Source organism: Setaria viridis, chromosome 6 (assembly GCF_005286985.2).
Source record: "Setaria viridis chromosome 6, Setaria_viridis_v4.0, whole genome shotgun sequence".
Taxonomy (NCBI): Eukaryota; Viridiplantae; Streptophyta; class Magnoliopsida; order Poales; family Poaceae; genus Setaria; species Setaria viridis.
Genome location: NC_048268.2, coordinates 3,518,880 through 3,529,512, shown reverse-complemented (window position 1 = coordinate 3,529,512; position 10,633 = coordinate 3,518,880). Strand labels below are relative to the sequence as shown.

The window sequence follows — 10,633 nt, the reverse complement described above, 5'->3', positions numbered from 1 at the left end:
AACAAACAGAACAGGTGCTTCTTCTTCTAGTCATGGCGTCGTCAATCTCCTCGTCACAAGTAAAAAGTTTTTGCATCTTTTTTCACCACAATCACATGCCTGTAAGCTGGACCTAGTACCACCAAGTGTACTGCCTTCGTCTTGACAATCCCATTTGGACTTTAGTTAGCATTTTCACACGTCGTTTGATGGAGCCCTGAGGTCTAGGATATTGGATCCTGCATGGTGGAGCACTACCCTTGCCGCTGCTCCACGAATAGATTACTCATCCTGAGGCCATCTCTGCCTGGAGATCTGAGAAACAGGCATACACGAATCTCCTCTCATTAATTGCCGCCTTACATCGATGTTGACTTCAGAATTCGGTGATCTGCTTAAGCCTTGGAACTGTCGGTCCGGTAATCTCTTGCTCAAGCTCCAACCACCAGGGCGCTCTCCCTGGACCGTCTGATGCGTGATCGGACGGTCCAGAGCATTTCCCAGTCCAGTTGTTGGTAGTTAGTAGCTGCTTCTCCCTTGCAGTCAAAAATCCTCTTCCGGTAAGTGCAAGTCAATGCTGCATTGTCATCTTGTTGATTGATTCCATGGCTCAGAATTTAAAAATAGAATAGGCTAGTACTTCAAGATCATGTGCATTGGCATATGAGTAGTGTAGACCATCACTGACCTCCATGCACAAGAGACTCTGCAAAGCCCTTCCATTCCCAAACCCAAGAAACCCGAGGAAAAAAGCTGTAGCTCCAGCTCATTCACATTTCGGCAGCAAACAAGGCCAGGATCCTGAAAGGAAGCAGGGGAAGGAAGGCTGTTAACGTGAACAAGAGCGAGCGCGGTGTGCATAGGTAGTAGAGATGGATGGGAGCAAGTACCGATCAAAGAGCTACGCCATGGCCAACGCCGGCAGGAAGCTCCCCTACGCGTTCCTGCTGCTGCTGGTCCTCGCGGCCGGCGTGCTGAGCGTGGTTGTCCTGCAAAAGGTGAGGGAGCAGCGCATCTTTGCTGGACGTCTCCAGGAACGTGACCGGCAGCTTGTCTCCCTGCGGATCCTCCTCCAGGTATGGTCATGGATCACAGCTTCTACTTCCAGTTACCTGCACTGGTCATTTTCTTGGATCTAATTTGGTTTTTCAAGAAACAAAGCGGCAAATAACATTTTCTTAAGAGAAAGTAGCAAATCAGAAGCAGGTAGTAGCTGCTATTATTTGCATGTGGGAGGCCGGAGAAAAATATAATGTGACATCACATTAAAGGAAAATAGCACACTTTTTAAAAGCAATTGAAGGTTTTGCACCAGCATATCAGTCGCAACTGGTGCTTCAGTATTTGCATTACTTTCCAATACAGAGTTTTGTCAGTAATCTACAACAAAAACATGGTGGGTTTTGTTCTCTTGAATATATACCAGACAGAACATCATGTCAAATATCAATATTAGGCGAGTTTGTATTATTTCACTCTTCTTTAATGAAATGACACTCATCTATGTTTGAGGAAATAAAGGGGGAAAAATAAGATTCCAAAGTATCTTGAAAACAATCAATTTTGGTACAGTGAAGCTTTGTAAATTAACGGCAATGCACTAATCTCGCAGTATCCTAATTCCAAAAGTAATATTTATAGTGCGATATCAAACAGACAAGCAAAATTAATGAGACATAATCAAGATGCGTGAAACCCATTAATCATAGGTGGTTGTATTTAAAATTCAGAACCATTACATTTTTAAAAAGCTAGCTATGTTTTACAGTTTTAACTTGGTGTATGGAACTACCACTTCCGAATGTTGAGTTCCAAAATCTAAACATCTCTTAATTTACTATCAAGGGGCTTGCTGCAACAAATCATATATGTTTGTTTGTAGACATTATATGTATGCATTTCCCCCCTATGACAATGCTCTGCGAAACCCATTTTTTTGTAGCAGACAGATGTGTGTAAAATTCAGGAACATCTACCTAACCAAATGCTGTCACATCATTTTTCCAGAAAGAGAAGGCATTTAACAGAGAGATGAAGAGGAAGCTGGAAGAAATGAAAGCCACAACCACTTCACTTAGAACTCAGAAAATAGAACAGAAAACCAAGCTCAAGGGACTGGAAGCCACAATTGCAAATCTTAAGAAGACTCAAAAAGAACTGGAAGCAGCTCTCACAGAGAAAGACAGCCACATCAATCTAATGGAGGAGGCAGCCACAAATCTTAAGAAGGCTCGAAAAGAACTTGAGGCAACTCTCAAGGAGAAAGATCGACACATCAGACAAATGGACGAGAAGGCCACAAATGCTATGAACACTAAAAACGAACTGGAAGCAATTCTCAGGCAGAAAGACAGCCGCATCAGACGAATGGAAGAGAAAGCCACAGGTTCAAATCCTGATCAGATGGCAGCTCTGATGGAAATCCTGCAGCGTAAGGAAGCCGAACTCGAAGAGATCAAGACCAGGTTCCAAGATTACAAGAAAACAGATAGAGTGGCTGTGAATAGTATGAGCACTCCTGTGCAAACGAACAATACAAGAGCGACTCCTGACATTGTGGTAGTAAAAAAGCCTATGAACTCAAGCAGTGTGGGCAAGTCTGAAGAAAAGAGATCTGCCAATAGCACAGTAGTAGAAAGTGCCAAGTCTGAAGAAAAGAGAGCTGCCAACACCACAGTAGTAGAAAATGCCAAGCCTGAAGAAAAGGGATCTGCCAATACCACAGTAGCAGAAAGTGTCAAGCCTGAAGTTAAGAGATCTGCCAATACCACAGTAGTAGAAAGTGCCAAGCCTGAAGAAAAGAGATCCGCCAATACTACAGTAGTAGAAAGTGCCAAGCCTGAAGAAAAGAGATCTACCAATACCACAGTAGTAGAAAGTAAGCACCCAAAAGACAGATCTTTAGAAGAAAAGCCAGTGAAGCTCACAACTAAAATGGAAGATGTTGGCATACAAGGAAACTTGGATGATTTTGATGAAGATATAGATTTTGATGATATTTACGGAGAAAGTCATTCAAAAAAAGCTGGACCACCTCGGAGGAACAAGAAGTTCCTGACCAACAATGTTGATGGCATTGGACAGTCTGGGAACTCCCTAGATCAGGACAGTGATAGGGTTCGGTACAATAGACTGCTGGAGAAGGCAAGTGCTAAATTGGCCAAGGAAACCAAGAAGAACAACACTAATGTTCATGCTGGCCATACTACATCAGAAAAGTCCGTGCAAGGGATGGCCGGTGCTGCTGATGTGAAGCCGAGCATTAACATGCCACTGAATAATGATGAGGCAAGACAGCAAAACAGGAAGCAGAAGAAGAAAAAGTCTAAATCGAAAAGGAAGAAGACAGGTGATACTGCAGATACCAATGTTGGTGTAGAAGTTGCTAAACAGAGGACGCCAGATGGTACATTGGTCTCAAAATAAGTTTCCAGAGCCCCAAAGCCGGAAAAGAACCCCCTGGATAGTCGGACAATGGACAAAAAAGAGCAATACCTTCCTGTATGTTGAAATACCATGAACAAAATGAAGGCAGAATTCCATCACCGAAAAAAAGTTGAAGGCAAATAGTAGCTGAGAAAATATAGTGGTCGATTTATAGCTCATAGCAGCAGATATCTTATTTCTACAATACTATGACTTGGTTTCGTTCTGCGAACGCTGAGAGTATATTGTTTTCATATCTTATTTTCTACTGGCAAAGAAATTTTGCATTTGGTTCTTCACGAAATTGGGTAACAGTGTTCCATTTTCTCTTTTCTCTTCCCAGCATTGTAAAACTCATGCTTCACACTAGCTCTCGTGGAAGCAAGTCTTGTGAGTCCATGACCCCAGCAGCCCCCACAGGCACACAAAAACAACATGGTAGGTAGTACCTCAAAATTACAGTTATTGCTACTGACATGGTTAGATACATCCGGACTAACCTGACTTTAGCACTTGTTACATCGGATGTTTGATACTAATTAGAAGTATTAAACATAGTCTAATTACAAAATATTGCACAGATGGAGTCTAATTCGCGAGACGAATCTATTAAGCCTAATTAGTCCATGATTTGACAATGTGGTGCTACAGTAACCATTTGCTAATGATGGATTAATTAGCCTTAATAGATTCGTCTCGCGAATTAGACTCCATCTGTGCAATTAGTTTTGTAATTAGCTCATGTTTAATCCTTCTAATTAGCATCCGAACATTCAATGTGACCCTACTAAAATTTAGCACCTCATATCAAACACCCCGTAAATCCGATCACGGTATTCCGCCAAACCTGGGGAATAATGCTACTAAAATGTGGGGATATATCCTATTGGAAACTGCAACTGAGAATGAGGCCATGAGGGAAGCCCAACTGCGCGAGAACACAGAGCATTCCGCGAAAGCAAACTACAGATGACGAGCGAAACCTGGGGGTACCCGTATTGCTGCTCCAAGATTGGAGCTTTCTCCGCCACGAGGCACTCCGCCGGCTCCTCCTCCGCCTTACCCGCCCGCCGGAGCACCGCCGCATTCCGTTCCGGCCGCCGGGGTTGCCTCCATTGCCCTCCCCCTTGTCCATTTTCCATTGGGCCCGCGTGTTACGGGGAACTCAAGGTTGCGCCTCGTTGAATCTGAGACGCACACTGACACGAGGGACCGTGCTTCGCTGAGGCCCACCTGTCGGTGACTGAAGGTCGGAGATTGACCGCAACGTCCGCGCGCCGGAGACCCGCTGCCGCCATTGGACATGGTAGCGGAGAAAAGCTTCTCCGATCCAGAAGAAGAAAAAAAATCTGCTACTGCGGAGAAGAGATGAGGTGTGCTCGATGCTCTGAAATCTGAAGAAGCATGTAAATTCAGATTCCGGTAGCGCCAAAGAACTTGAGCCATGTCACGCATAAAAAGACTACTACATAGTAGATTAACTAATTGATATTGTGCAGTCACTTAGCAAACAGATTCTAATACGGGATCGATCCAGAGGATCGAGTTCATCCACCGGTAACCTGAACCTAAATACTTGATACACTAGCTAGTTCATCCAGAGGATCGAATTCGCCAAACAAATCCTGGCGCCAACATTCAACTCCCAAAAGGAACATCTGCCATCAATCGGTCAGTCACCGCAGCCGCAGCAGGACATCATCCATTCATTCCGGCAACGGCGCTCATCGTCATCGATCACCTCCTCCGGATCACCGCCCCGTACCTCCCGGCGGCAACCTGCACGACAGGTAGAATGTATTCAGCGCCAGAGATCTCTGGATAACAAACTGACGCCAGCAAATGACTGGTGACTTGGTGGATCAGAAGCTGAAAAGAGATCGCTGGATGAAACTTACAGGAGCCCGGCGTTTCTTGGTTGCATCAGCGTCGTCTTCCTTCGTCGGAGCCCTCTGGAACGAGGTCAGGTCCGTCTTCCTCCTCCCAGCAGCAGCCGCCGCAAATCCTCCGCCGCCGCCTGGTGCCGCTCGCCTCTTCCTTCCTGCTTGCTGGCTGCTGCTGCTGCTGCCATTCTCCTCCGGATCCTTGGGCATGCAGTATAGTTCGTCAGCATGTCAGTTGGGAAGAAGCTTACAGCCACTGTTCTTCGTCCTTGAATTTATTTATAATGGCTGAAGCAGAAGAGAATCATATCAGAGATTACATACGGAGGATTCGACGGGCTCATCGTCGGATTCAAGCGTCGGCGGCTTCTCAAACACGCTGAGTGTATCGGTCTGCAGATTCTGGAGGCCTGTTCTTCCCTCGGTGATTGCTTCCTTTTCTGGTGCCTATACACAGCAAGATTGTTTTTCAGAAATTTCTCTTCAGCTTTTTAATGGTTCTCCAACAGATAGATTGGTTTCAAGAGAAATATCAGTTGATCGTAAAAGAAGACTTCCACACACACCTGCATGTTCTGATCCAGCAAGCATGCTATTTGTTGTTCATCGATGTTTGTAGAGTCCTCCGTGGCAGTAGTCAGCTTGTTCTGCAAATCTCAAGCAGACGTTTTCTTGTGTTCAGGTTGGTTAGAAAATTGAAAATGTTAGACAGCTTGGTTATTCAGATATTCCAGTTCCAGAGCATGTAGTATCGTGCGTTGAATTATCGATATTATATATTTGGTACATCAGTAGTTTATCTTACTCTAGCTTCTTCAATGCTTTGTTGCAAGCAGGAGTGAAATGCCCTCGTGTCATCCTCGTTGACAAAATCATGCAATGCACTGTTCAAGTCATGTACTGAAAGGATCTCCATTTGCTGGCAAAACAAGGATTGGATGACAAATATAAGAGAATTAATTTGTAAGTATCTTGTATCAACCTGCATTTACTCTGCAATTGTATATCTAATATAATAATGTGATGACGTCCTATGCGAAAGAAGAAGATCATGACACGACATGACTTGAAAAAGGCCATTAACATTATGCAACCTTGCTAAAAAAAGGGATCAAGTAGAGAAAGTTATTTACCAAGTTGCTTTCTGAAACGAGAGCTTCAATGGTTTGTTGGTTGAGTTCATTTATGTCAACCTCTCCAGAACTGTTAGTGCTTCCTGCAATGTATACAGAGAAAGAAGTTCAGTAGACCATATTACTGACCGGGGTTGCAGTACTCATTTGCTGGTCAAGTAATATCGAGAAAAATAAAATTGACTTTTCCAAGAACATGACAAACCTCATCAACCTAGCTAGGATTTTTAATTTAGTGATTTTTTTCCAAAATTCCACGGAATTTGGTTATTCTGGCCATGAACAAAAAATATGATTATGGTAAGTTTGAATTTATTTTAAAAAAAACTGTGATCAATACAAGTCCCACCCTTCTACTCCTTTGTGAATTCACTAGCATTCTTCTCTAACCATATAAAGCTTGTGATGAATACATCCAAGTTTCTCTACTATTGCTTAATTAAGAATGACTTATTACTATCACCTGTATTTTTTAGATAATGACTACTACCACCTGCGTACTAAGATGATACAAAAATAAGCACATTTCTTTAAGTTTGGCTCAAGCTATGCCACTGAATGTGTTGCTTTCATTCAAATACTAATAAGTACCTTGCGTAATTTTACACCTTTTCCCTGATTTTTTAAAAACAAGGATGTCTTGTGGGTTTGCAACCTACAACAACAATAGTAGTGAACAGAAACACCTTAAGTAAGAAGTAATTTGAAAAGACGGATGACATCACATTGGTAAATTTCATATTCAGGTTTTGAGGTACCTTGCCCACATAATTCTGACCAAATTGCTTCGAATTTATTGTCGAGAACCCGGAGTAATCCACCTGAAGAACAATTCAATCTCTTTCAGTCTTAGAACCTTGGGTGACAAAAAAATTCCATCAAGAGTTCCTGATTTACCTTTATTCTAACAAGTGGAGGCTTGGGCAGTGAACCAGTAGCTGCTGATTCCCTAGCCTTCTCAATAAGATTGCTCACCTGACCAGCTCAGCTGTTAGCATTCAGTCATATACAAATAGCTAGAAACAACAGCAGAGAAACTACAAACATCCAACAAACAAAACTTCATTGATGGTCCTGATTAAAGATACCATTCTCGAGGTAATTCAAATGGTCATAGTCATATATTCAAGAAAATGGACAGAGTTTTTAGCTTTCTAGAAAAATACAAGGTACTTAGTTGGAGACTTACAATTTGGTGCAGATGCACATGAATGGTTGCTTCATCACTAGGATCAACATCTACCTGGTCTTCCAGTACAACCTGCATGACATTTTTCTGGATGTAATTCACTTGACTGAAGTAGAAATGAATTAAGAACTGGATTACCTCTGCATATTCAAAAGGTCTAACAGACTGCAGAGGTATTTTGGTTGGCCTGTACTGTGTCCCCTGGTCAAGCGCAACATGATAATTTAGGCAATGAAAAAAATTATTTAAATGTTAGTGCAGCATGTTGCATCAATAGTTCAATACTGACCTTGATTTCCAACAGGAGCACATGCTTTGGCTTTGCTTCAGCATTAATCAGTGAGGTAGCAATTGAGGAACCTGGCTGGGTGACGTGGAAAACCATTCCAGGAACCTCCTATAAGTAGGTGATTACAAGGAAAACAAAGTTAAATGTAAATACAGTATGCAGAAATAAGGAACACTTGACTAAACATGCAAAGGTTGCATTTTCCCCTTCCTTTGGTTAAATATGCAATATGTCTTGTTACCTGGGGATCAATGAGACATTCATGCTCATGGCCCCAAATTACCAAGTCCAGAAAACGTGGAAGGAGGAGCTCACTAATACCATTTCTAGGACTTCCCTTTGTCCTGCAGAAGTTCAGAGAATAATTTCTGGTCAGGAAGCATAACCTCAGAAATAAAAATCACACAAATGGTTATAACAACATCTAGGTTATTACTCAGTCAGATAATTTCTCCTGTTCTGATGAATAACCAAGATGTTGAACCAGTCATCATAGGCTGGTGTCCCATCTCCAGGTTCAGGTTGCACCCAGTTAACTGCATGAGGTTCCTGAAGAATAAATACATGTAAAAATTTCATAGTTAATTAGTGATTTCATTGCCCCATCTACAAATAAATGCATGAAAATTGTGTGGTGAAGTACATGCAACATTCTATTCAGTCTCTCATCCCTAATGTTGCCAAGTCCATAGAGGGCAACATAAGTTTCACCCTGAAATAAAACAAGCTGTGGCATCAGCCTATGCTAAGTATATAATACTAATCTGGCTAACATTGCATAGAATATGAAACATCAAATCGGTATACCTTTCTGATAAATACAGGATAAACTGTTACTTTACCAACACCGGTGCATCCAAGATCAGTTTTACCAAAATAATTTAAAAGATTTCCAGCTGAGAGTATATCGTTTGAGGACACATTATCCTACAAGAATAGAAACTAAACAAATTAGACACTGAACAAGAAATATGCCTGCTTCTTTTTCTAGAAAAAGGCACACACTAATTTCAGGATCAATATTCCATAGACTTCGACTAACAATTAGTCTGCCAATATGTGATTTTTTTAATATAATAATGATAGAATTGAATTCAAGTTTAAAGTACTCACATGTGATTATGATTTTGTTGGTATGACTATCAACAATATGATAAAGCACAAACTGATGGCCAAAGTTTAGTTTGCAAAGTTCACACAGTCAAAATTGCATATTATTATACTTGGAAGTGAAGAAAGTATATTTGTCTTTCTATCATGAGAAAGAAACACAAAAGAAAAGAAATCATAATTGAATGTCCATACAACTCCAGAAGGACCATCATGGTTCCCATGGATGGTGAAGACGGGCAAGCCAATGTTGTAGTTTCGGTCTTCATAATTCACTTGACCAAACCTGAGAAAATGACTACTTGTCAATTAGACCTGAAGAAGTAGCCGGATACGTTTCACTGGCGCCAAGTTAGTAAGTGAAAGATTCATTTTCATAACTCAGAAGAATGTTAAGTGAAAGATTACTGCACCTATTCTGGAGGCTAGCTGCCTGATCACTAATCACCTGAAACTGCACCGGGCGGTCATTCATACAATAGCGCCGCAGGATCTCAATGGTCTTCACCAAAGTTGAGTTGGAAGGCTTGTTCTCATGAAACAGGTCACCACCAAGGAGCAGGAAATCCACCTGCAATTTGTCATTCCTCAAATTGTAAAAATGGTTGGTACATATATACTCAAACATCATGTGTGATACAATTGTTCAAAAAAATGCACTGCATGAGTAAAGTACAACATGTGTGCGCATTGCAAAAGAGAGGGTACACACATACAAATAAGAAATATTCTGACAAGATCGCCATTTACCTTGTTTTTTTCTGCCAATGAGCAGATCTCTTCAAAAGTGTCAAAGGAGTCGAATCTGCGCACCTCATCTTTCTCAAGGTAGCCAAGGTGGCAATCCGTCGCAACAAGTATGCATAAAGTGCTGCCCCCTTCTTCCCTGGAAAGCACACAATGGAAATTTGTAGGTATGCATATATGGTTAATTGGAGATGACAAGCATAATTATATATATATATATATATATATATATATATATTTGAAGGTAAGATGTGTCATGGTTGAGTGAGAAATTGGTATAAAGATCTATTGATTCAGAGCTATAATGTGCCAAAAGGAAATGTCATTGTGTGCAAAAATACAGGTCTAGCTATCACTTGGGTTTTGATGCAACAATTTGGCGGTGGCTCCAAAATTTGGCATTGCCTAGAGGCTAGAGCCCTAGATGACCACCCATATATAAGCCAAAAGTGAGGGGAAATCCATGTGAAACTTTGGCTGGATCAAAAACCAAACACCAGCACAATTTGATAATGCAAGTTTTGGTATAGCATAAAATTTGGTTGGGTCATATCACAACGGTTTAGAGGTGACCTCAGATCTTCAACCTGAACACTATGCATCTGAGGTAAACTGACAATGCAATATGGTAATAAATGGACCTAGGTGTGTTACACAATAAGAAAGGGAGCTAGTACCAGATTATAATTTATAATAAGTGGCCTTTATGTGTGCAAACTAATCGAATGACAGTAAATCTCTTTGTACCAGCTTATCTATTAAGTTGGCTATTTTTCTACTACTATCATCACTGAGTTGTTTTGATTTTCTATTACCAGGTGATATAAGTGTTAGATGTATATGTATTCTTATATTTTCCCATTGTATAAGAGGTTTT

General features: G+C 41.3%; 2 protein-coding genes across 2 annotated transcripts; one reads left to right on the top strand and one right to left on the bottom strand.

The window, feature by feature from the left end:
- Positions 1-396: 396 nt before the first annotated feature.
- LOC117860152 (uncharacterized) lies at positions 397-3,709 on the top strand. The gene is made up of 2 exons (XM_034743393.2): positions 397-1,055; positions 1,987-3,709. Exons 1-2 carry the CDS (start codon positions 852-854, stop codon positions 3,403-3,405), a joined length of 1,623 nt encoding a protein of 540 aa, XP_034599284.1. The 5' UTR covers positions 397-851; the 3' UTR covers positions 3,406-3,709.
- A 1,150-nt stretch (positions 3,710-4,859) lies between these two features.
- On the bottom strand, positions 4,860-10,358 carry LOC117861402 (double-strand break repair protein MRE11). The gene is made up of 19 exons (XM_072294562.1): positions 10,330-10,358; positions 9,760-9,895; positions 9,423-9,580; positions 9,205-9,295; positions 8,707-8,826; positions 8,543-8,611; positions 8,336-8,448; positions 8,141-8,243; positions 7,900-8,007; positions 7,749-7,811; positions 7,611-7,682; positions 7,319-7,396; positions 7,180-7,242; positions 7,013-7,076; positions 6,422-6,504; positions 6,094-6,207; positions 5,613-5,735; positions 5,304-5,489; positions 4,860-5,184 (listed from the first exon to the last, which is right to left on the bottom strand). Exons 1-19 carry the CDS (start codon positions 10,356-10,358, stop codon positions 5,143-5,145), a joined length of 1,815 nt encoding a protein of 604 aa, XP_072150663.1. The 3' UTR covers positions 4,860-5,142.
- Positions 10,359-10,633: the final 275 nt, after the last annotated feature.

Bases quoted from the DNA above. Each gene is read 5' to 3' on its own strand.
- LOC117860152 (XM_034743393.2), top strand. From the start codon at position 852: ATGGATGGGAGCAAGTACCGATCAAAGAGCTACGCCATGGCCAACGCC. The intron at 1,056-1,986 runs GTATGGTCATGG...TCATTTTTCCAG, and splicing joins CCCTGCGGATCCTCCTCCAG to AAAGAGAAGGCATTTAACAG.
- LOC117861402 (XM_072294562.1), bottom strand. From the start codon at position 10,358: ATGCATAGTGTTCAGGTTGAAGATCTGAG. The intron at 9,581-9,759 runs GTAAATGGCGAT...GACAAATTGCAG, and splicing joins CATTGGCAGAAAAAAACAAG to GTGGATTTCCTGCTCCTTGG. The intron at 8,612-8,706 runs GTATACCGATTT...GTTTTATTTCAG, and splicing joins ATCCTGTATTTATCAGAAAG to GGTGAAACTTATGTTGCCCT.